Source organism: Grampus griseus (assembly GCF_964374135.1).
Source record: "Grampus griseus genome assembly, chromosome: 19".
Lineage (NCBI taxonomy): Eukaryota > Metazoa > Chordata > Mammalia > Artiodactyla > Delphinidae > Grampus > Grampus griseus.
In genome coordinates, this window is record NC_139013.1 from 31294088 (window position 1) to 31318928 (window position 24841).

General features: G+C 53.5%; 1 protein-coding gene across 2 annotated transcripts; it reads left to right on the top strand.

The window, feature by feature from the left end:
- Positions 1-3053: 3053 nt before the first annotated feature.
- On the top strand, positions 3054-12043 carry CX3CL1 (C-X3-C motif chemokine ligand 1; the record flags this gene model as incomplete). 2 transcript variants are annotated; one of them, XM_082676647.1, is made up of 3 exons in its annotated part: positions 3092-3161; positions 8950-9070; positions 10978-12043. In XM_082676647.1, 3 exons carry the CDS (start codon positions 3092-3094, stop codon positions 12041-12043), a joined length of 1257 nt encoding a protein of 418 aa, XP_082532773.1. The 2 variants fall into 2 exon arrangements, with proteins under 2 accessions (XP_082532774.1, XP_082532773.1); XM_082676648.1 differs by lacking the exon at positions 8950-9070 and having other exon boundaries at positions 3054-3161.
- Positions 12044-24841: the final 12798 nt, after the last annotated feature.

A 24841-nucleotide genomic window follows, 5' to 3' on the forward strand; every position in this document is an offset into this window, starting at 1 on the left:
TGGCTCGCAGGCTCTAGACCGCAGGCTCAGTAGCTGTGGCGCACGGGGTTCGTTGCTCCACAGCATGTGGGATCCTCCCAGACCAGTGATCGAACCCGTGTCCCCTGCATTGGCTGGAGGACTCTCAACCACTGCGCCACCAGGGAAGTCCCTCTGTCCATCTTCTGATTGAAATATCGTCTCTCATTCCTGCCTTCCTTGATTCCCAGACAAGAACAAAGGCTTCTCTCCGTCCCTAAAACCTGTAGCCTTCGAATCCCTCGTAAGATTTGCATCTTCTACCTCCCAGTGAGCTGGGGTTCCTTGGGGCAAAGACTTTGGCTTATTTGCCTATGCTCCCCCACCAACACTGTCCCACCACAGTGCCAGGCACACATCAGGGCTGAATAACAAACACCAATGGTTTCTGTGTGCCAGGCACTCTGAAAGTCCTTAGTTTTATGAACTCCCCCAGGGAGTGATTTGATGAGGTGGCTTTAGCATCCCATTTTACAGAAGGGGAAGCTGAGGCTCAGAGAGGTTAAGTCACTTGCCCAAAGTGATACCCCTCATAAGTGGTGGAGTCATGTTTGTCTCCAGGTCCCACCAACCTAAAAGCCTGGCTCCTGTGTCTGAATTGAATCTAAACTCAGTTCTTAACACCCTGATGAGATAGGTGGGGTGACCATTCCAATTTTATGGGACGGAAAGCTGGACCAGTAGAAGATAGAGGACGTTCCCAAGGGCTGAACAAAGAAAAACAGTGTTATATCTGTGTTTTGGCTCCTGTTTCGTGCCAGGCTCTGAACCGGCACCTTAAGGGCACAAACTCAATTCTCACAGCAGTCCACGAAGTGGGGATGGAGGGAGATGGTGTAGTCTGGTGGTCAGGAGCCCAGACTCCAGGGCCAGCTGGCTGGGGCAAATCCAGCTCCCCCACTTCCTGGCTGGTGATCCTCAGAAAATTCCTTAACTTCTGCATGCCTCAGTTTCCCCATCCATAAAATGGACCACGATAATGGTATTTTGCTTACACCTGGGTTTGTTGTCATGATTTCCTGAATGAGTCATACAAAGCACTTAAAACAGTACCTATCTCAGAGTAAGTGTGAACTCAGAGAGGCAGGGAAGCCGCCCAAGGTCACGCAGAGATAGTGGCAGAGCCAGGATCATCTGATCCCAAAGCCCTTGCTTTCTAAATCCTTCTTTGGAGCATAGTCTGGGGCCAAGGGAACAAGGGTCTTTACCCCCAAATACCTGGCCCAACCCGGGTCTTGTCCTTTATGAAGTGTGGGGCTTCCCAGGACTTGCCTCTCGCCTCTCCCCTCTCCCCCTTCCCTCCTCCCTATTTCTCCCCCTTCCTCCTCCCACTTGTCCCCTATCCCTGGCCCTCCCCCTCCTCTTTCTCCTCCCCCTTTTCTTCATCTGCTCCTACTTGGGCAGAACAGAAAGCCTCGGACCTCAGTTTATTTCCCTTCTTGTCCTCCTCTGGACCTCAACAGCTATACACCGAGGGATGTGAAGGTTACTAGCTTCGTATCTGCATGGGCTGCGACAGATTCTCCGAGCCTGAGCGGACATTGGCGAGTGCCAGGGGTGTTCCTCCCTGTCAAGGAGGGTCCAGGCTCTTAGCTCCACACCGTAGGCAGCTTTACTGTGCTTGGGTGAGAGACAGGTACCCTGGCCTTGGGAGCTGTGACCCCTCCACCCAGCCCAGCCTAGACCAATTGGCTCCGTAGCCTGCAACAGTGCCTCACAAACTGGTTTTGCTCTGGCTGGCAGCCCAGACTTGCCTAGACGGGAGTGGGTTCACAGTTAACTCCTGTCCCAGACTGGGCTAGGCTCCTGTTAGACTCTTCCAGAGTCTTGGGCATTACTGCCACTGCCTGCAGGGAAAGCAGCCATGAAAGCAGCTGTGCTGCACCCATTTATACCAGCAAGCCCTTATACCAGTTTGGTGGGAGCTGATGGCCGATCATGCCTGGTCCTGTTGTCACCACCTCTAACAAAGAGAGAACCCAGAAAGTCAGAGCTGCGCAGCTCCCTCCTCAGTGGATAAGCCCAACTCCCTCCTTGTACAGATGGAGCCCCCGTGAGGGGCCGGACTTTTTCAAGCATGCTATTGAGTTAAGGACCAACCGAGAGGCCCTGAGTTACCAGGGGTGAGGCTGGCAACCGTGTTTTTCCCGTGGGCTCGCAGAGGGCCAGAGCCAGCTATGGGAGTGGGTGCAAATGAGGAAACGACAGGTAGCGGGGCTGGAAGCAGGGAGGCCGGGGCTCTTGCCTGTGTCCTGCCTGAACTGCCCACGCCCCGCTCACGTCTACTCTTCTCTGTGACAGCGGGAGGTGGGTTCTCTGCTCTGATGACCTCTGTGACCTGGCATGATTCTGCCCCCTCTCTGGGCTTCAGTTTGCCCATTTGTCCCTATGAAGTTGGGCTGGATCATTCTTTCGGCAGGCATTTGCTGTACGCAGCCCCTACTGTGCGCCAGGCTGCATGCTGGGCTCGGAGGATACTTCGATGAACAAGGTCCCCCAGGCGTTGGGGCTTTAAGAGGTAAGGGCTGGAGGTCCTTCTTGGCGTGGGAGAGCTACCTCCCAGAACAAAGGAGACTTCGTCAGACCCAGACTGACGGGCCCTGTGTCCTCCTGGCTTGCCCGCAGCCAGCATTCTCTAGTCTTCTGTCCTTTGGTTTACTGCCCACTTAGGAGCTAGGACCCCAGGTCAGACCCTAGGACGTGTGCCAGCTCCCAGTAGGAAGGTGGTCCTAGCAGATGGGAGGAGGGGAAGCCCTTTGAACCCTAGCAGGCTTCGTCCAGCCTCGCAGGCGGGTCCCCGTATGAGAAGCCAGCCCATTACCCCCACCAGGAGCCCTCACCCAGAGCCTGGGAGCCGACTCAGCTCCTTGGCAACATGCTAAGGAATTCAGTCGCTGTACTCGCTCCCTTCCTCTCCCCTCCCACCGCCTGCCTGCTGCCTGTGGGGGCGAGCGAGGCAGAGGCAGTGGAGCCCGGTTATAAACCGCGGCAGAGCTCAGGCAGCGAGGGGACAGCACCGAGCCCTGACGAGGGCCCCCATCGCCTGCGCCGGCACCCCCAGACCCCCTCGACCATGGCTCTTCCACCTCTCTCGTGGCTGCTCCGTTTGACTGCCCTCTGCCATCTGATCGTGCTGCTGGCTGGTGAGTGTGGTGGACTCAGGCATAAGCGGGGTTGGGGAGCCCCCAGCCCCACTTCTGCCCCTCAGGCCTCCATGAGGGCCCCCGGACCCTGCCCGGGTAAGGCTGAGATCCGTGGCAGCCCCTTCCTGACTGATATGCCGGAGGGGGCTGGGCATCTCCCTGCTGGTGGTCCCGGACTCAGGGCTGCCGCTCCGGCTGGAAAGATTTACCATCTCCGGAGACTGTCCCTGCCTGGCCCAGTGAGCAAGGTGGCGACAGCATGGCAGCACAGAGAGGTGGTGGGGGCAGCACAAGATGCCGGGTGTGGAGGGGTGCCAGGAGGTGGGGCTGTGGGAAGCCCGAGGATGCTCTTGGTGGGCGCTGGGGTGGGAGCCCTGGCAGACTGTGGGCCGGTCTCCCTGCACAGCCCTGACTCCTGAGTCTCAGCTTGGCCCTGGGCTAAGCCACAGCTGGGACTTTCTCCTGCCCTGATTTCAAGTCCTTCCCAGGAGTAGGGGGCCCAGGACCAGTGGAGGTCAAGGTCATTGCAGCTCATGAATTTGGCTCATCACTGTTCCTCTGGCCTGTAGCCCCCAGTCCCTCTGCCTGTGTCTCCCCCATGATACTGCCTTTCTCCTACCAGCATAACTTAGAAATGTTTGCACCTCCAGTCACTTGCTTTCTGAAGCCTGGGACCTGATAAGGCAATGATGTATCCGTCCCACCCGACATGAGTAAGATGGAGGCCCAAAGAGGTTTAGAAACTGGCCTGAGGATGCACAGCCAGCAAGTAGGGCAGGAGAGGGTAAGACCGGGTGCAGGAGAGAGTGTGGATGCATGCTCACCACATCTGTGCATCACACTGCCTTCAAGAACCGTTTGAGTCAGCCCCATCCTCAGGGAATACCCGGGCCATCCGGCAGGTTGGGGCTCAGAGAGGGTGGGAGGCTGCCTTAGGGCACACAGCCAGGCTGGGAAAATGAGAACTGGTCTCCAGCTTCCAGAGCACCTCTGTGGAGCAAACTGTCCCCCGAGTCCCTCTATTTGGGGAAAACCCACCAGTGGGGCAGAGAGCAGGTGGGTGGTGTGGTGCGGGCCTCGTGCTGCTGGCCCTCCTGCTTCCTGGGCTAGAACACTGAGCTCTGAGGGGTTTGGGGATAGTGGGTACTGGAAGACGTGGACTCCGATGGAGGTTGCTTTGCCATAGCCCTGACCCTGAGTGGGGTCTTACCTTCTTTGGTCCCAGCTGCTGCACGTTTAAATATAGCTATTGCCTCCACGTGGTGAGGCTCTAATGTCTATGAGGACGCTTTGAAAGTGGGAGGAGGAGGGATTACTTATACGAAGCTGGGGGTGGAGGCCTTCTATGTTAGGATGGAGAGGGGATCCTGGGGGCACTCTGGATGCTCTGTCCAGTAGCCCAAGGCTTCAGAATCATCAAGTTCCTGCCCTAATCTTGGTCACTGGTTTTGCTGGGACGTACTCACATATTTCAACCTTTCTGAGCCTCAGTTTCTCCTCCTTTAAGACTGGGCACTTGGCCGGGCTCATCTTGGAAGTCCTTAGCCACACTGACATTTGTGCCTCTGAGAGAGCCCCTGGGAACCCCTGCAGGACTAGGGAGTTGTCCACAAGCCACAGAGGCCCGGAAGGGGGCTGGGGTCTTCGTGGCTACTGCCCTGGCTGGTGCAGGGTGGCGGCGTCAGTTCCCAAATGTGGGTTTGCAGGGCTGTGTCAGGCAAGAGGCTCCTCTGCTTTATATAACAAACCTGCAGATAGAAGTCAGAGCAGAGAATTTTTCTCCCCAAGCACTGACGCATTCACTCCCACTCAAGCTCCAGCAAGAAAGAGAGAAAAAAAAATCTGAATTAAGCTGCTGTCGTCTGCCCCCCTGGTTAGGGTGTGGGTGGGGGGAAGGCAGGGGAGGATAAATCCAGGTCAGGTCCAGGCCCAAGTCGAACTTAAATTAAAATTCCTCTGTGTCTCCGTTGGTTAGGATCTCATATGTCACAAAGCGCTTCCTTGTGCATTTTGTTGATTCATCACTGGCCAAGCACCTACTACGTGTCAGGCACAATGCTAGGTGCTGGGGCCACATCAGTGAATACAACTGCCAGAGATCCCAGCCCTCGGCGTGCTGAGCATCAACTGGAGAAGACAGACAGTCCTCAAAATAAACAGATTTGGTCTGTTCGAAGGAAAAAAGCGCTGTGATTTAAAAAAGCAGGGAGTCGGGGGTGGTGGGGAAGGTGTTGAGGTTTCAAGTAGTGGGTCAGGGAAGAAGGGGGCGTTGAGGGAGCTGGGCGGGGACGCATGGGTGTCTCCAGGGCAGCACTCCTCAGTGCGGGATTCGGCCTCCAAGGGGACATTTTGCAATTTCTGGACACAGTTTTGGTTGTTACATTTTGGTTGGGGGGTGCTCGGGCACCTAGTACATAGAGGCCAGGGACGATGCCAAATGTCCTCACAGAACAGCCTCCATAACAAAGAATTATGTGGTCCAGGATGTCAGTGGTGTCTGCTGTTGAGAAAACCCTGATCTAAGGGTCCAGGTATTTTTAAAGCTTCATTCTCATAACTATCCTGCAAAGTAGGTGTTATCATGTCCATTTTACAGGTGAGGGAATGGAGGCTCGGAGAACCTCAATCACTCGTCCAGGACACACAGCTGAGCAATGGCTCAAGCCTTCTCTACCACCCAAATACCCAGAACATTCCCATCTTTTCCTGCCTGTAATCCTCCAAACAGTCCTTGAGGTCCAGCCTAATGTACACCTCCTCTAAGAAACGTCTCCTGATCACTTGCAGCTGGAAGTGGTCTCTCCCTCCTGTAAACCCTGGCACATTTGGGGTCTGTTCTGGAACACGGTGGTTTTACCTGGTGTTTAAGGCAGCCCAGAACAGTGGATGTCTAGGGGCTGGGAGGAAAACCAGATCTGCCACTAAGCAGCTGTGTGGCTTTGGGCAAGTCATTAAACCTCTCTGATTCTCAGCTTCTGCATCTTTAGAATGGGGATAAAAATCATCCCTTTGCAAGAATTAATGAGAGCAGATGTGTGTGTGCTGAGCATAAGGTCCAAAACACAGTAGGTGTTCTACTAAGAAAAGCTCTGATACTTTGTGGTTATGTCTTAGCTGTCCATCAGGCTGGGAGACTTCTGAGGGCAGAGATGGGCCTTGTTCTTCCCTCTACTCCTCACAGGGCCTGGCAAGAGCCAGGTCGGCATTTGTTGATTGACTGCGTAAACATGGTGATCTGATAGCATTTATTGGGATTGAGGTGCTCTCTTCAAGCTCAGCACCAGCACCTTCGGGAGAAGGAGCTCAGGGTTAAGGACAAGAGGGTCTGGGTCTTTGCAGATACTCAAAAGTAATTCAGACAAGTGTTGCCTGAATCAGGAAGTGGATGGATGAATGGATGGATAATGAAAGATGTGTGAGTGGGCTGGTGAGAGATGGAGGAGTGGGGAGATGAAGGGGGCGGAAGATGCGTAGGGGATGGACAGCTGATACGTGGGTGAGTGGGGCACAGATAGACTGATGGACCAGGGTGAGTGGAGATGGATGGGAGGTAGACAGGTGGGTGGCAGGGAATGCGTAGGGGATTGACAAGGGGGTGGCAGATAAATGGATGGATGGATAGATGGATGGGGAGGTATGTGAAGGGATAAGTAGATTGAGACATTATTTCCTTCGATGAATATTTATATCTACTTTATGCTGGATGCTGGGAAACACTGTGACACCAGGACGTACAAGGTCCCTGTCCTCCTGACACTCATATGACAGGTAATAGATGACTGGCTGGTGGAGGCATTATCTCCAGTTACAGAAAAGAAAATTTCAGCTCTGAGAAGAAAAGACCCCCCAGTTAGTTACACAACCTTCTCAAGCAGAACCAAGAACAGAGCCTGGCCGGGGCCATTCAGGCACCACGGCAGAGGGCGGAGAATTTAGGACAGGCCGCCTCTGTGGCTCTTTAAGCCCTGGGGGTGGGCAGTGGAAGCAAGTCAGAAGAGCAAATTAACCTGCCCGAGCTTATCCCTCCTGTCCGCTGGACAGCCTCTCCCGGGTCCAGGCCATCCGGGGGCACCGTTTTTCTGGGAATTCCTCTGGAAGTCACCTGCCACACCAGTCCAGGGGCCGGCTCCTGGCTCTACTCAACAGGACCTGGGGGGGCTGCAGCTGAGTCACTCTGAGGTCCCATTGTGGGAGAAGGAGAGTGATAAAACGCCTTTCACATCCTGTTTCCTCAGAGAGAAAGGGCTACCGGTGACTCAGGGACCAGCGGCAGGGAGCCCGCCGCCCACCTCGGGGCTACTACTGCTGCCCCCTGATGGCCCAGCCTCACCCTGCAAGCCCTGCACCCTCTTTCCCACAAAGCAGGGTGGGCCGAGGCAGGGGAAATGATGAGAGAAGGGGTGGCAGATTCTAGAAGGTGTGTGTGCACGCCTGTATTTGGTTTGCGTGTCCACACACATAAGTATTTGTGTGTGAGCTGTGTGTGGTTTGGTGGAACCCCGGGGGGGTCACCTGGGGCCTCCCTAGCTCTGCAGAGCTAAATTAGTTTGTTCCCTCAGCTCCACTGCCCTGGAAGTCCTGGCCTCTAGATTTTTGCGAAACCCTCTAAGGTCATGCTTCGGCGGCATATGACCTTGACCCGGATCTGACACTCAGGTTCTTCCTCATTTTTTGCATACCCCTCTAGAGCTTACAGCAAACAGAGTAAATTTTGCTGGAGATTTTAGGGGAAGGTGGAAATGCAATGCAAACCACTTCAAATGTTTATATAAAATGTCTGGGTTCTCAGCTATCTGTTGGGTCACCGTCATTCTGTCCTGGGGTTTCTGTCTGGCTCCACGTGGGACGCAGCCATCTGCAGGCCCCCGCCCATCTCACTCTGTCCCCACTCCATGTACAACGCATCTCCATTCCTCCTCCTTACGCCTGCTCCCAGCTTGCCCTGGGAATCCAAATGGCCCATTGCGTTCCTCCCGAGAAAGTGCTTCCAAAATCATCCTGGCTCTTAATGGCAGAACAAAGGATCACCTACTCAGCACACTCCTTAGAAGGTGGTTGTACTTATATATTTAACAAATTGTATTATCCGCTATGTGTGCCTGGTTGCATGTATGCCTTTATGTGTTTTTTTTGGGGGTGGGGGGCATATATATAGGTGTCATTGTGTTTGTTGCTATGAGTGTACGCGTGTGTCATAGGGTATACACGTGGGCTGTGGATGGACCGAGGTCTGGGTGTGTCCCAGAGGTTGCGGAAATCCACAAGTATGGATCAGGCTGAGAGGGACGGATGGGATATGGTTGGGAGGGGGCGATAGCTGAGCAGGTGACTTTACTGGAGTAAAAGCATGGTGGGGGGAAGGGCAGCGCCCTGGGCCCAGAAGGGCCGAGAGCCAGGCCCGGCAGGAGAGCCTGTTCCATCACTTGCTGGCTGTGTGACCTCAGGCAGATCCTTGTCAGTCTCACACTCCTCTCCCCTGGGTGAACCAACTATAGCGATTTCATTTTTAAAATTAAACACAATGTGCCAGGCAATAAGAGCTTTATAAGTAAGAATTCATTTTCATCACCTTACAGCAACCCTCTGAGGTAGGTTCTATTGCTGTCTCTATTTTACAGGTGGGGAAACTGAGGCATAGAGAGGTGTGGCCGGGGACAGGGGGCTGAGGTCAAGGGTGTGGGGCATCGGTTCTGGTTTGGGGGGTGCGCGGCGGGGACAAGCTGGCGTGGGGCTGGGAAGCCAGATGCCCATGGACAGTCCTGCTGACTGGGGGCCTCTGTGGGCTCAGGACAGCACCACGGTGTGAAGAAGTGTAACATCACGTGCGGCAAAATGACCTCGGAGATCCCCGTGGCTCGTCTAGTTCACTACCAACGAAATCAAGAATCATGCGGCAAACGTGCCATCATGTAGGTACTGCTCTCTTGGCCTCTGAGTTCCTTTCAGGCCCCGGGGGTGGTTCCCTGGCCTCCGCTAATTCGTGTCCACATCCTGTCACCCAAAGCTGGGCTCTTCTCTTGCTCCTGACCTGCTAGCCTCCTCGCCAATCTTACTATCTGTGAGGGCAAAGATGAGCTGTGGCTTCCTGAACAGTCGTGGCCTGGAGATGCCACCCAGGGTGATGATTCCTTCTGGGCCAAAGGGTGTTTATGCAGCCCTCGAACCTGCTGGATTTCATGGGGGATGAAAACACGGTGCTCTGAATGTGCAGGCTCCAGACGCCAACAGATCTGGTACAAATCCTGGCTTCACCACTTACAGACTGGGTGGCCCTGGTCATGTTGCCTACCCTCTGCGCTTTAGTTTCCTTATCTGTAAAATGGGTAGTTTGCGGAAGCTGAAAAGAGATAATGAAACTAAAGTGCTTGGCAGGGTGCCCAGAAGCTGCTGGCAATAGGAGAGGCCAAGGTTCTTATCACCATTGGACAGATGGGGAAATAGAATCCCTCTGAGACTTTGGGGAGGGGTCAAGCCAAGCCAGCTTCCCCTCTGGCTATTGGGATCCCTGGCCATGGTGGCTGCTTGCTCCTCTGGGATCCTTCTTGGGTACTGCCAATCGCCCAGCCCTGAGGCCTTTCCCCAGGACTGACCTTTGGGTCTTAAAGCGGCCTCAGCCAGACTCAACCAGACCCTGAGTCCTGGCAACAGGAAATGGCCAGTGGGCCTTTGAAGTAGGGTCTCAGCTAAAGGAAGTTGTACTTCCTCCCACTGATTGTTACTAAGAGGAGCATGTCTGCTACTGCCTGACCTCTCTGCTCACCTGTCAAGACTCGCTTCCCCCAGACTCCCCCACGTATATGCTTCTATTTTGTAAGCGAAGGGGAAGTGGGACGCTCCAGAGAGGGAATGATGGCACTAGGGCAGCACTGCACCTGTGGGGCCTACAGGGTCACGCTTGCTTTCTGGACCTCTCTGGCTTCCTAGCATACTGGAGCCAGGCACATTTACATTACCTCTCTGAGCCTTGGTTTTCTCATCTGTAAAATGGGGGTGCACGTGGTAGCCATCTTACAGGATGGGTGTGAAGTTTAACCAGGCAAAATGCCTAGCACAGGTCATGGCGTGGAGCAAGGGTCCCCGCCAGCTCTGAGCTGTGGTCTCGGTAGTAAACCGGCCACACGCAGCTTCAAAGGAAGTTCAAGATTTGGATGGCGCTCAGGGTCCCAGCAGGGCCACCATATATAGGGTCGGAGCTCCCTAGGGGCCCTTTCAGTCTGAGGATACACACTAGGAGAAGAGGGTAGAGGTCCGGAGGGCAGCCTGCAACCGAGGGAGAGGAGGAAGAGGACGTTATGACATCGAGTCCTTTCCAGAGTGAGGAGGCCCCACCACCAAGCTTGCCAGAGAACACCGGTGACATCTTCTCCCAATCAGAAAACTTGCAGCCCACAGCCCCCACCTTCATGTTAATGACATTATTATTAACATTGTTATTATTTTGCTGATCTCCTACTCTGAACCAGGGGCTTTACATCATTTTCATCTTCTACAATAACACAGAAGTAGGGTGACCCACTTGTCCCAGTTTGCTGGAATTTTCACAAAAAGACCCGCATCTTGAGAACGCCCTCAGTCCCAGTTTTTCTGGGATGGTTGGTCACCCCGCGGAAGGTAGGACTCTCTTTCCGGTTCTCAGGTGAGAACACGGAAGTTCCATAAGCTGAGCTGCCCCAGCTAAGAACTCGTAGCTCCCGGCTAGTAAGTGGTGGGGGCAGGGTTTCTAGCCAGGTCTGCTCACCTGCAGTGCATGTGCGTGATACCCCTACTCCGCATGGCATCTGGGCATCACTGGGTCCCTCGTCTTCCTTCCTTGCAGCCTGAAGACCATGAAGGAAAAGTTATTCTGTGCTGACCCGCAGGAGAAATGGGTCCAGAAAGCCATGGAGCATCTAGACCGCAAGGCTGCTGCTCGGGCTCCAAATGGCGGCACATTCGAGAAGCAAATCGGCGTGGGTGAGCCCAGGACCAGCCCAGCCACCAGGGGGATGGACTGGTCTGAGGCCTCAGAGACCAAATTCACAAGCGAAAGCAGTAGCCAGGAGGCACAGAGGGCCTTCGGGACTTCCCCAGAGCTGCCACCAGTAGTGGCTGATTCCAGGGGGACCAGGTCCCCCTCCACTTCAAAGACTCCGGATGGAGGGCCCGAGACAACTGAGCTTTTCAACAAGCCTGCCGTCACCACCACCACGTCTTGGCAGAGCTCTACCGCCTACCAACCTGGGGCAGACCTCGAGGCTGACGGGAAAGCCTCTGAGGCCCCCTCCACCCAGGCCCCCTCCACCCAGGCCCCCTCCACCCAGACCCCCTCCACCCAGACCCCCTCCACCCAGACCCTCCCCACCCAGGCCCCCTCCACCCAGGCCCCCTCCACCCAGGCCCTCACTATTTCACACACAGTCCCAGAGAACAACACTGGGTCCGAAGGCCAACCTGGGTGGATCAAGGGACAGGACCCCACGCCAGAGAACTCTCTAGGGTCCAAAGAATTGGGTCCCACTTCAGCTCACACGGATGCTGTCATGGGGCTCGGCAGCGTGTCCGATGTCTTCGTGGTCCCTGTATCCTCTGAAGGGGTCCCCAGCACGGATCCACTGGCCTCTGGCAGCTGGACCCCCAAGGCCAAGGAGCCCATTCACGCCACCATGGATCCCCAGAGGCTGGGTGTCCTCGTCACTCCCATCCCCGACTCCCAGGCAGCCACCCGAAGGCAGGCAGTGGGGCTGTTGGCCTTCCTCGGTCTCCTCTTCTGCCTGGGGGTGGCCATGTTTGCCTACCAGAGCCTTCAGGGCTGCCCCCGCAAGATGGCAGGAGACATGGTGGAGGGGCTTCGCTACGTCCCCCGGAGCTGTGGCAGTAACTCGTACGTCCTGGTGCCAGTATGAGCTGCCCACCTGCCTGCATCCAGTTGTTCAACTCAGCTGCCTGGGGTCCCCCATCCTCACACTCACCCTCACCCAAGAGTCTGGCCCAAGCTGGAATGACTGGAGTGAGGAGGTGGGATCCTCTGGGCGGAACTGCCCCCAGCTCCTGGAGGCCACCCTTGACCATCCTGGACCTACTGCGGACCGAGGGGGTGGCCTCCACAACTCGCTCCAATGTCCCAAGTCAGAAAACTCCCCTCTGCTGTTGGCTGGTTAGAGGGTCCCTTAGATACCGTGCCAGCCCCAGTGAACAATTATTTATTGAACGCCCGGCCCCTCTGACCCATACCCCTGTGGGTACCACAGTCATCCCTTCTTACCAACGAGGCTTAGGCCAGGCCCCTTCTCCCCACTCCCTCAGACCTCATCGTGTCTCTCGGTCCCGCTGTGGTTGCCAGTCACCCCGGCCACCTGCGGTGCTAGCTCCCCTGCCCCCTGTATAGACCCCATGCCCCAGCCGGGGGCCTGTCTTTTCTTGCATGAGGCTAGTGTGGTGTTTCCTGGGACTGATCCCGGCGAAGGATCTGCCCTCAGGTAGGCATCATGGGAATGGGAAATGAAGTTATCCAGTGGTTTTGATTCCCACCCGCTGCCTTGCCCTGTCTATGCTGTGAAGGAGCATTGACTACGAGCGTGAAGGTCGGGGGGGTCTAGTCCCAGGCCCACCAGCAACCCATCAAGGCATTCATACCTCTGGTTTCCCACGTGTGAAAGGGGAGAGGGACAGCACATATGTGGCAATAGCCTGTAGCCCTGGCAGGCATCACTAGTTGATCCAGAGACCCCTTTCTGCAGACCCCGGGGGCAGCCTCTCAACCTTCATCAGAGGAAATGGTCTCTGCCAATCGATGAGACCGGCACTTCCATGGACGCTGGGACCTGGAGGTCCTGCCCCGTTGTCAGCAGTGTGGGCCCCCTGGCGGGGGCTAGGCTGGGGTACTTGAGGCACAGAGACCAACTTTGAAGGCCCCCCTCCGGCCCCGCTGGCTTTGAGACGAGTGACAGGCTGAAGGAGGAGGGGAGGCCTGCAAGCTCCGAGAAAGGAGCCAGGGAGCGGCTGCGGCTCCTTCGCTTCTTCGTTAGGGACCCGAGTCAGGCATTTTCTCTTTCTTTCCTGCGGCCTGGGTCCTCTTCCACCTCTCGCGCCCTGAAAACACTGTCCTCTGCACTCTGATTTCTTCTCCCCTCACCTTCGTCTGCCCCGCAGGCAGGGCCAGGAATTTCCATGAGATCAGAATCCACCAGGGAAAGCTGAGGTTCCCGTGTTTACTTCTGAAAGGGACTCTGTCTTGTGGGGAGGGACCGGCAGGGGAGGGGAGCTGTGGGCATGAAGTCAGAGGTTCTCTTTTTGGCACTGAAGACTCGGGGCAGGCCTGGATGGGGCCGAAGGCTCACCGGGCCGGCCAGCACCCCGCAGTCAGAGCCGGACCTGCAGGTCTCTCAGGTCCCTGGCGGCAGCTCCCCACCTCCCTCCGATTGTCTCTGATGGCGTTCTTTGCCCTCCACCAGAGGGGTGTCCCATGGGCTAGGCTTCCCCCAGGTACAGGTGGCATGCTCCTTTGTAGACAGGTGCTGAGAGGAAGCACCCAGGGCTCCGGTCCACAGAGAGGGAAGCCGTGTTTCCCTGCCGGCCTGGCTCTCCTGCACTCCCCTGCAGGTCATGGCACAGGATGTTTGGGCCTGGCTCCGGTTGGTGGCACTCTGACAGCTCAGAGAGGAAGACAGCGGATCTGAATGCACTTTTGGGGGCTTCTCTGGCCTGGGAGCCTTCAAGGGACGGGCACCCGTGAAGGGGCTCCCCTCTGTGAGAAAGCAGCTAGGGACAGCGTGTCCCCCTTCCACGGATTTTGTGAGCTCCGCCAAGCAGGACAGGTACAAAGACAATTTGGGGAGGACTTCGGAAGGAGTTGATTGATCCTTTTGCTTTTCCAACACTGTCACCAATGTCTGTGCCATTTTGTATTTTACTAATAAAATTGAAAAGTCTTGTGAATCAAATAAAGTTGCTTTTCCTAGGGCAGGCTCAGGACCAGAGCCTCCGGAGGATGGAACAAAGGAGAGGCCAAGGCTCTCTGGGAAAGCGGGACTTCCCTGGTGGTCCAGTGGTTAAGATTCCGCGCTTCCACTGCAGGGGGCATGGGTCAATCCCTGGTCCAGGAGCTGAGTTCCCGAATGCCAAGCTGTGTGGCCAAAACAAAGAAACAAACAAACAAAAGACTCTCTGGAGAAGTACTGGGGACCCGTGGGGCAGAGGGGCAGGATCTTGACAGTCAGCAGGAGAAGGGGGCACTGGGAACGGGGCTGGGGAGGGTTGAGTCTCTGGCCTGGCTCTGCTCTGCCCAGGTATGTGACATTGGGCCATGTATAAAATCAGGTGTGAGACTTCTGGTGGCTCCCATCCCTGGCAGGAATCAGAATCCCTTATGAACCACCACCCCACCCCTGGCCCATGTCTACTAAGCCACCATCTTGGGGGCCTTGGTATCACCATTAGTGATCTAGTGACCCACAGGAACAATCTGGGCCACATTTTCCTCTTTACTGCCTTGACTCATTGCTGGTCCAGATGAAGATCAGAGAGGGATTACTCCTCAAGGGACTCGGGTGTTCATTGATATGACCCAAGTATAAACCTCCAGTGCCCGAGGTGGCATCATAAGAGCTGCTCTGTACAGTTGTGTAGGTTGGAAACTGTACAAGGTGCCAAAGGCCAAGCCCAGCTTATTATTATACAGTATTTCAAGGATTCTTAGAGGCACATTTTTTTTTCACATTGTGACATCTTTGGAATTGGGATTTGTCCTACAATCAATGACTTATCACAGTTTAATTGACAGGTCTTTTGTTCTTTATTAGTCGTTTATTAAATATCAGAATGTTTTGCAATCAAAGCCATCTTAGATTCGATGTCTACATGGTATTTTTAAAAATTAGAGGCAACATTTAAAAATCAGGAAATTGGGTTTCCCTGGTGGCGCAGTGGTTGAGAGTCCGCCTGCTGATGCAGGGGACACGGGTTCGTGCCCCGGTCCGGGAAGATCCCACATGCCACGGAGCCGCTGGGCCCGTGAGCCATGGCCGCTGAGCCTGCGCGTCCGGAGTCTGTGCTCCGCAACGGGAGAGGCCACAACAGTGAGAGGCCCGCGTACCGCAAAAGAAATAAACAAAAATCAGGAAATTACACACACCAGCTCACTTTTCTATGTTCTCTCAGGTGATTCAGAAGGTCTGGTCCCACTGGGTGGTTTAACCCCCAGGATGACAGTGGGCAGGGCCTGAGCAGTGGCTGCCCCTTGAGAGGGGGCAGGCCAGGCTGAGAACCCCCAGTTCTCTACCATCCTTTCCACCTCTTGGTGGTCTGGACCCTGTGGCCATGTCAGTGGCCATTTATCATCACCGTTCTCTTGTTTTTCTTATACTAAGGATATTTTTCTCTGAGCCCAAGTCTTCATCAAAAGTAGGACAAGGAAAGACAGAATATGATGGGCACATGATTTTTCTTACACATTGCTTCCCTCATTTTCCTACCTGCCAAGCCCCATAGACGTTTGCGTTTGAGCTTCCTGCAAGAATCTGAGATCGCTGCCTCTGCGCCAGCTGCACGTTCTGTTTACTTATTTATTTTTTTGGCTGCAGCCTGCGCAGCATGCAGGATTCCCCAGCCAGAGATCAAATCCACGCCCCCTGCAATGGAAGCGGAGTCTTAACCACTGGACCGCCAGGGAAGACCCTGCAAATTCTAGTACTGCCCTTAGCAGTGGGCAGTAGCTCTCCCGTTCCACCCCAAGTCCAGTCCCTCCTGCTTCTGCCCATTCCCACCCCCAGGAAGGAGCTTGGAGGCAAAGTCACAGCCCCACAGCCTCTCCCCGAATACCACCCTTTCAGCAACATGAGACACCAACGGAGGCTTTGAAATGAAAATGCTTGTCCCTGTCTTTTCATCACATTCTCAGATAAGGAACTCTTCATGTGCCAGAAGAGGATGGAGAGTGGGGAAATTTTATTCTCCCTCAGTCCAGAGCACCTCCCTAGGGGCGCTGGGGTGTTTGTGTCTTATTTTCTCTTTCAGTTACAGAGCTAAACTTTAGCTGAAGCGATGCCTCACAATTCGTGCAGAGTTTCATAGAGACTTGGAGGCCTCTGAAATCTTGGATAGAGCAATCAGGGCTCTGAGATATAATAATAAAAAATTATTATTATTAAAATAGCCATTGTTTATTTAATGTTTACCATGTGCCAGGCAATATACTAGGTTCTTTACATACCAGGGCTCCCACCTTACAAATGACGAGGGTAAGGCTTTCAAAGCGTACGTGACTTGCCCAAGGTCACACAGCTTGTAAGCAGCAAAGCTGGAATAGGACCTGAAGTCTTTCTCCGGGACTTCAATCTTAATCACTATGTCTGAAAGCGTGAGCCACAGATTGTCAAAAGTACAGACTCCTGAGCCCCGCTTCAGCCCTGCTGAATTCAGACTGCAGGGGTGGGAGAGCTGGGAATCTTCAAGCAGTGGCCCCTTCCCCCTCCTCCCCTCCTCTCCCCCTCCCCCACTGCCCTGCCTTCCAAATTAGGGGATTTGGCTCCTAGCCAAAGTTTTAGAGCCCTCTGCACCAGGCCAGCCCACCCCCACCCCTCCCAGGTTTGCAGAGTCCTTTGGGTGGTAGCTACCTGCATTCTTCTCACCCTCTGCCCTTTGTTGTTATTCCCCTTTCGCTCTCCTTTGTTCTCTGTACATTCCCCAAAAGGGTGAGGCCAGACAGAAAAACACAGACACAAATGGCTGGGAATTTCCAGCACGAGGCTGAATAATAGGCATCTGAGTGTGTGTGTGTGTGTGTGTGTGTGTGTGTGTGTGTGTGTGTGTGTGTGTGTGTGTGTGTGTGTGTGTGTGTGTGCCCCTGTGCGACTAATAGCTCAGGAGACCACCCCGGGCCCCATTCACTTCTTCTCAGTCATGTGCTTTCCTGGATAAATAATGTTTCCGCTACTGGGATTAAAGTAGAGATCTAGGGCTAGGCTGGCTTTCCCCAGATGACTGCAAACTTCAGCGGCCAGACCCACGCAGGATCTCATTAATCTCACCAGATCAGCTGGTGATGTTGATGCCTCTGAACCTAGGAGAATTCCAAAGCAGGGAATGTTTTGGAAGAGATGCCCCCTCTTACCTTCAAGGGATCTGTTGCCCCCAGACGACAGAACAGAATTATTTATAATGAGCCTCTTGTTTTTATCCATACAGGAGTGTAATGTAACATGGTGATCTTTGGCTGTATGACTTTAGGCAAGTTGCTTAACCTTTCCGGGCTTTGATTTTTCTCCTCTGTAGAATAGGAATAATAACAACTCTCCTCGTAGGGGAAGATGTCATACGATAATCCTTGCTGAACACTTAGAAAAATGACGTGCCCGTAGTGAGCTCTTGGTAAATTAGAATCTATGATCAGGCGCTAGATGTTTCCAAAGGGTTCGAAACATCCTACTTCTATTCACTTTTGCTATTGGTTACCCAAACAAGACTATAGCATTATAGGATGTGTATAAAGAAAAGCAGTCTTCCTGGTTTTCGGTAAAGATGAAGACATGTTATAGTGTCAGCAAGCAGATAAAAATCATTTGTAATTTGCATAATTTTTTCCCTAAGCTGATAGATGCTGTTCAAATTGGTGTAACTTTTTTCCTCTAAATTGCTTTTGAACTTGGCAAGGTCAAAACTCATGAACCCCAAGTAATTAGAAGCAGACTAGCAAGACGTCTGAATCTTAGACTTGGACAGGATGGAAAGTTAGTTTCAGCATCAGTCTCTCTGAGTCGTTCTGGCTTACTGCCCCTAGGCATTCAAGAGCGCTGCTCTTCTTGCCGCCTTGGCGTTGGTGAGATGCCACAGGACCAGTTCTGAACTGGCAGTGGGAGAAAGGTTTGTCAAACCAGATTCAAACATTTAATTATCAGTGAGAGAGCCTTCAGAACTTTTAGTTCCTTGGGTCCAGAACTTGGCAATATTCCAGAAGATGACATGTGCGTTACCCTGGGTCCCAGAGTGAGGATGACTTAGAACCTCCAGCCAGAGAAAGAGCCCCAGCAGATCTATGTGGAAGAAACAAAGCTTTGTGGTTTTAAACCACTGAGAGTTTGAGGCTATTTGTCATTGCAACATAACCTAGCCTATCCTGATTGATGCAGCAATCAGGAAGAAGAAATATATTACTTGGTCTAAGTAGGAATGACTTGTCAGTAATGTGCATGATGCTGTTAAAAGGCTCGAACCATTCCCTTAACTGGGGTAAACAAGCTTTCCGTTATCGAGCTCACCTGTCTTCACTTGCTCTCTCTCTTTTTTTTTTTTTTTTTTTGCGGTACGCCGGCCTCTCACCGCTGTGGCCTCTCCCGTCGCAGAGCACAGGCTCCAGACGCGCAGGCTCAGCAGCCATGGCTCACGGGCCCAGCCGCTCCGCGGCACGCGGGATCCTCCCGGACCGGGGCACGAACCCGTGTCCCCTGCATCGGCAGGCGGACTCTCAACCACTGCGCCACCAGGGAAGCCCTTCACTTGCCCTCTTGGCAGACGGGATGAAGTTCATCCTTAGCCCACCAGCTGTTAATGGATTTATCTGGGATTCTCACTGAGTGGAGCTGGAAAGGAGAAGGGTTTTGTAGTTGCTTTGAGATACATTGATACTCGGGAGTTCTAATGACTCAGGTACGCTGGTGATCACCGCAGCAGACAAGGAAGGAAACAGAGTGAAGAATATTAAAATGATTGAGCACTGGCTGTTTACCAGATGATCTTCATTAATCAGTCTTTCACGTACCTCCTAAGCCCAGAAGCCCAACCAGTGTAACCTAGGCCTGTTGGCACAGAAATCGAGCATAGTTCTAGGGACTGACAAGTGCATGTTCCGTGTCTTCGTTTTCCTAGAAGATTTCAACAGGCCCGCTGGCTCCAGGCTCATTTCCCCTGATGCCGGTTCCCCCGTTCTCACTCTACTCCCCCACATCACCTTTGGCACACATTTTGTTTTGTTTTTTTTTACATCCTCAAGTCAATCTTCTCTCTCATACCTCTGAGCCATTGCACTGGCTATTCTCTCTTCCTGGAATAACTTCCCCCTTCACTGTTGCCCTTGCCAACTCCTACTCACCCTTTGGTCTCAGCTTAGATGTCACTTCCTCCAGGAGGCCTTCCCTGACTTAGCTTAACGAAGGCTCCCTGCCACGGGTACTCACCTCACCTGCGCCCATTGTATCCCTCATGTGACCCAGCTTGTTTCATGGTGCTTCCGTAAGACCCGTGAGAGCAGGCATGTGTGTGTCGTGTTCCCTTTGTGCCTCAGTGACCCCCACAGGTCCTGGAAGAAGAGAAAGAGGGGAAGGGCCAGGGCCCACAGCTGTCTGTGTCCATTGGCCCTCTCTGACCTGGTGCCTGTGCCACACCCCTTTCTGATTTATTCAAAGCCCGCCCATCCATGGCGGGGAGGTGCATTTCAAGGCATTTCCTGGTGAAAATATTTAACTGCCTCAAAGGGATGTCAGAGACTGAAAGTGGCCTTCTGTGAAAATGTGTTCAAGTCACCCCGGAAACTCTCTGACCCTCCGCCATCTCGTCCTGGTCAAGAAATTGCTCCTTAGGCCCAGCAAGGACCCCTGGGAAGCCTGGACTGGGTCAAGGCTCTGATTGTCACCCAAACGCACAGAGGGGCGAGCAGGTGGAGGGAGAACCTAGCATCCTGGGATCTCAAGGGTCTCAGCGTGGGCGCCTCTGCCTGGCCTGGCCACTTTCCTGGGTCTTCCCTTCTCCTCCCCAGCCCTGGTTCTCACTGTCCCCGTGCAGCCTGCTTCCTCGTTTTTATATATCATCATGACTGCCATCAACATGATGGAGCTGAAGTCCTGTCGGCGTGAACACTGAGAGGCCAGGTACGTAGGCCCGGGTCCTCTTTCCAGGGTGTCAGGAGCAGAAGCCGAGGGGTCCCTGGGTGGGAAGGGGAGCAGGGGAAGGAGGAGAAGTCGTTCATTTACGGCCAGAGACACCGATGAATAGGACACTAGCCTCCTCCTCCTCGGGAGGTTCACTGTCCCTGTCACACACCACTGTGTGCCTTCGAATGAATTTTCTCATTTATTTATTTATTTTATTTAGTTTTGGCTGCACTGGGTCTTCGTTGCTGTGCACAGTCTTTTTCTAGTTGCGGCGAGCGGAGGCTTCTCTTCGTTGCGGAGCACAGGCTCTAGGTGCGCGGGCTCAGTAGTCGTGGCGCACGGGATTAGATGCTCCGCAGCATGTGGGATCTTCCCGGACCAGGGCTCAAACCCGTGTCCCCTGCATTGGCAGGTGGACTCTTTTTTTTTTTTTTTTTTTTTTGCGGTACGCGGGCCTCTCACCGCCGTGGCCTCTCCCGTCGAGGAGCACAGGCTCCGGACGCGCAGGCCCAGCGGCCATGGCTCACAGGCCCAGCCGCTCCGCGGCATGTGGGATCTTCCCGGACCGGGGCACGAACCCGCGTCCCCTGCATCGGCAGGCAGACTCTCAACCACTGCGCCACCAGGGAAGCCCCCAAATTTTCTCATTTAAATCCCTTCCTCAGGTTTCAGATGATGTCCTACTAATAGGAGCCCCATTTTCTAGATGGAAGTGCTGAGGCACAGACTGATTAAGGGAACTTACCTTGACCAAGCCAGCAGGCAGTCCAGCTCCAGAGACCCCACTCTCCTTTTTGTCAATTGTAGTGTAGTTATTGTATGGGACAGCATACAATATAAAAAGAAAGAAATACATTGATACCTGTCAACACACATGCCTCTCCAGTTCAACACTGCAAAATGTGAAAGTACAGATACAATACGACAGTGTTAATATGAAGGATAAAAACATGCGTGAACGTGCTATATATTGTTTAGGGACGTACACCTGTTAGTAAACTATGAAGAAACGCGTGGGACTAATGGATGCCCGGTTCAGTTTTCTCTAATGCGTAGAGGGATGGATTAGGAGAGGCACACGGGGCCGCCGTGAGCAGTAATATTGACTCTTACCTGGTGGTGGGTTCATGGCTATGGTTAATGGTGCTGGTGTCCCGCCCAGAGCCCCACTCCCTTCGGCTGCTTTTACTTCTAATTCTCACTTTAGAGCCCCTGCGGGGCCAGGCAGAAACTCCCTGGGGGACCGTGCCTGACATCACACCTTCTCTGGGCTTCCATCCCTTCCCTGCCCTCATTCCCACACTCCTCCGCATCTCCCCTGAGAGCACGTCCTTAATGAGCCCAACCTCAGACATCGGAGACAGCCTGTCACCCTGCTCCCCAGCCTGTACCCCACAGGAGGTGACTGGGGGAGGAGAGGTCGGACAGGCTAAGAAAAACTTCAAGGAGTAGATGGTACAGATACCCAGCTCCCTAAAGACATCTATACATTCAATGTGATCCCAATAAAAATACCAAATTATTTTTGGAGTTAGATTAGATAGTTTTAGTTTCATCTAAAAAAACAAACAAACAAACAAAAAAAAACATGAGTCTGGAGAGTTGATGGGACGGAGGCAAGGCAGGAAGGAGGGAGATGCTCAAGCAAGTGAGGTTGAGGGGAAAGCCCCGTGTGTGGTAGGACAAGCCACAACCCACCTGGCTGGGCCCGGAGGGCTGCTGAGGCGCCGGCTTCTCTCTGGAAAGGGAACAGCGCCTTAGCCTCCTCTGCGGGCTCATACTTCCCAGGTCTGGACCCTGCTCAGAAGTGGCCACACCCCCTCTGCCCTCACTGGGGGAGCCATGATCCACGTAGGACTGTGCCACGTGTCAGATGGCCCAACGCCGCTGCTCTTGTCTCTGTTGGCTTGTCTGCAGTGGCTGAGATTGGACAGGAATGCGGGGAAAGCCCTAGACTTTCAAAGAGGCCAGATCCACCAGGCAGGCTCTTTAGCAAGGGTGCCGTGTTCTCCTTCCAGGACGCTGGGCTCTGAGCGCTGACCCTGGTGCTGAACAAACCTTTCTTGGGAGCACGAGGGTCAGATTAGATAAGAAGGACCCCCACCCCGCCAGGCTGGCTGCAGACTTCTGACATCCGAACCAAAGATCCGTCATTGCTCCCCGAGGGCTAAGTGCCTTGAACCGGTCACTCGGCAGCACAGCCTGGGATTGTCCCAGTGATGTCAAGAGACCAAAGACCTGCCTGTGAAATAACTTGGAAACTGGGACACATGCTCCCCGGAAAGAGAGAGTTGGACTCTAGTGTGAATAAAAGGAACTGTTTTACAGGGCTGGAGCGGGAGCCCAGATGGAGTGCTAAAGCCCAGGCACGAGAGAGATTGAGACAAGTCCATCACCGGTAAGAGTGAGACTCCATGAGAAGTGCTCCTGTACTCTGCCCCCGGAACAATGTCAGCCATTATTGGTCCACTCACTGAATTCTACCAGTATGTAGAATATGGCCCACTGTGTGCCAGGGGTTATGCTTCAGACAAAGACTGAAAGGCCTTTGTCCCGTGGAACTTACATTCCAGTGGGGATGGGGGTAAGGGGATACGGATAGGAGACAGGCAACGAACAGCAGGCAGAATAGGTAAGTCAGTGGTATAGTATGTTTGAGGGTGGTAAGTATTACAGCAAAAAGAAAAAGAAAAAATAGAGCAGAGGAAGAGGTGGGGGTGGGTTGCAGTTTTAAATAGGGTAGACCTCACTGAAAAGTGACATTTAAGTAAAATTTGAAGGAGGTGAAGGAACAAAGCACGCAGGTATCCAGGGAAAGAACATGCCAACGTTAGCAGGGTAGGGATGGGTGCAGAGCACACGAGGCCTTGTAGCTGCTGTGGGGTCCTTGGTGTCTCCTCTGAGTGCGATGGAAAGCCATGGGGATGCTCTGATCAGAGGACACTCACGTTCCCTGTGGCAGCTGTGCTGACAGTAGATTGTAGGGAGCAAGGATGGAGGTGGGGAGACGGCAGGAGGCAGTGTAGGAATCCAGGGGAGAGATGACAGGCTCTGGATGGATTCTGGAGTCAGAGCCAGGCGATCACCGGAGAGATGGGAAGTGGGGGGGGTGAGAGAAAGAGGCGTCAAGGATGGCAGCCAGGTTTCTGGCCAAGTAACCGGACGGAAGGGGCTGGCAAAGCACAGAGGAGGAGCAGGTGTGGGAGTGAACGGGAATGGGGAATTCAGTTTTGGACTTGGCGGTTTGCGACATCTGTTTGACACGTTGAGTAGGCAGCTGACACACAAGTCTGGAGTTGGCGGGAGGAATTTGGGAGTCATTGGCATAGAGATGATATTTAAAGTCAGGAACACGTACTATTTGCCAGAGATAGGCGCTGAGGCAGTTGACGCGAACTCAAAACTTCTAATGCAGTTACTATTATTATTTTCACTTTATAGATGTGGAACCTAGGCTCAGAAGGAAATGACTTGCTTGAAATTCCCCAACTTGCTGATGGCAGAGCTGAATTCAAACCCGGGTTACCTGACTGTGTTTGTTCCCAGCCCCTCGGCTCCACATTGACCCCCTTGCTTAATCCGTCATGGCATGCCAGATATGAGAAACGGATAGAAATTGGTTTGCGGAGAAGTGGGTGGGTAATCTAGAAAAGCAGAGGACAGGAGACGCAAACCCAGGCACAGAATATAAGGTGAACCCTGGGGATCCCTGAGATGAGACTGACTAGGGAGGGATGGACCAGATTGACAGTAGGGCTTAAAGACTGGCCTGAAGAGTTTCTAGTGGAGGCAGAAGGAAGCAGGGAGCCATCAATGGTTCTTGGGGGGGGGGCAGTAGCCCTTGAGAAAGACCTATCAGACATAAGCATGCAGGTGGGTGGCATCTAGAGGACCAGAGAGGAGGAAATAGGATTGGAAATTGTTGATACAGTCTGGGTGTGAAGGATTCGTGTGGAGCCAGTGGGAATGAAGAGGAAGTGAGAAAGCTGAGCGTTGCCTGACGACATCGCTGAGCAGAGTCTGTGCCTGATGCAATGTGGGGGCTGGAGGCGAGGAATGAGTCGAGGGCAAAGTTTCAGACCAGTGAGGCAGATGGGGAGGTAGGGAATGATATTGGCTTGAACAGAAAAAAGGGAAGTTGGTAAAAAGGGAACTTGGTTCTGCCTTTCTGGTCCTTGAGGCTGAGTGAACCGTGAGGGGACAGCTTTCTTCCTCTCTGGAGCTCAGTCCAGTGTGGGTGACAGACCTGCACAGAGCCGTCTAGACTGCAAGGCAGAGAGAGCTAAGGCATCTGACAGTGCAGGCAAGAGGAAGCCAGAGGATGGGGTGGAGTCCAGGGGTGTGTGTTTGATCTGTCACTGGCAGAGGCTTGGGACAGAGATTTAGGAAGCATTCATCCCAAGATCAAAGGCCTGAGTGGAGACATCAGGGAGGGAGAAAGGGTTGCTTGAGGTGAAAACACACCCTAGGACAGAGCCCCGGGCAGGCTTCTGCCACAGGCTAGCTCTGTGCCCTTGGAACAGTTTCTTTTTCTTTTTTTTAAAAATTAATTAATTTTTTAACATCTTTATTGGGGTATAATTGCTTTACAATGGTGTGTTAGTTTCTGCTGTACAACAAAGTGAATCAGCTATACATACACATATATCCCCATATCTCCTCCCTCTTGCATCTCCCTCCCACCCTCCCTATCCCACCCCTCTAGGTGGTCAGAAAGCACCGAGCTGATCTCCCTGTGCTATGTGGCTGCTTCCCACTAGCTATCTATTTTACATTTGGTAGTGTACATATGTCCATTCCACTCTCTCACTTCATCCCAGCTTACCCTTCCCTGCCCCTCCG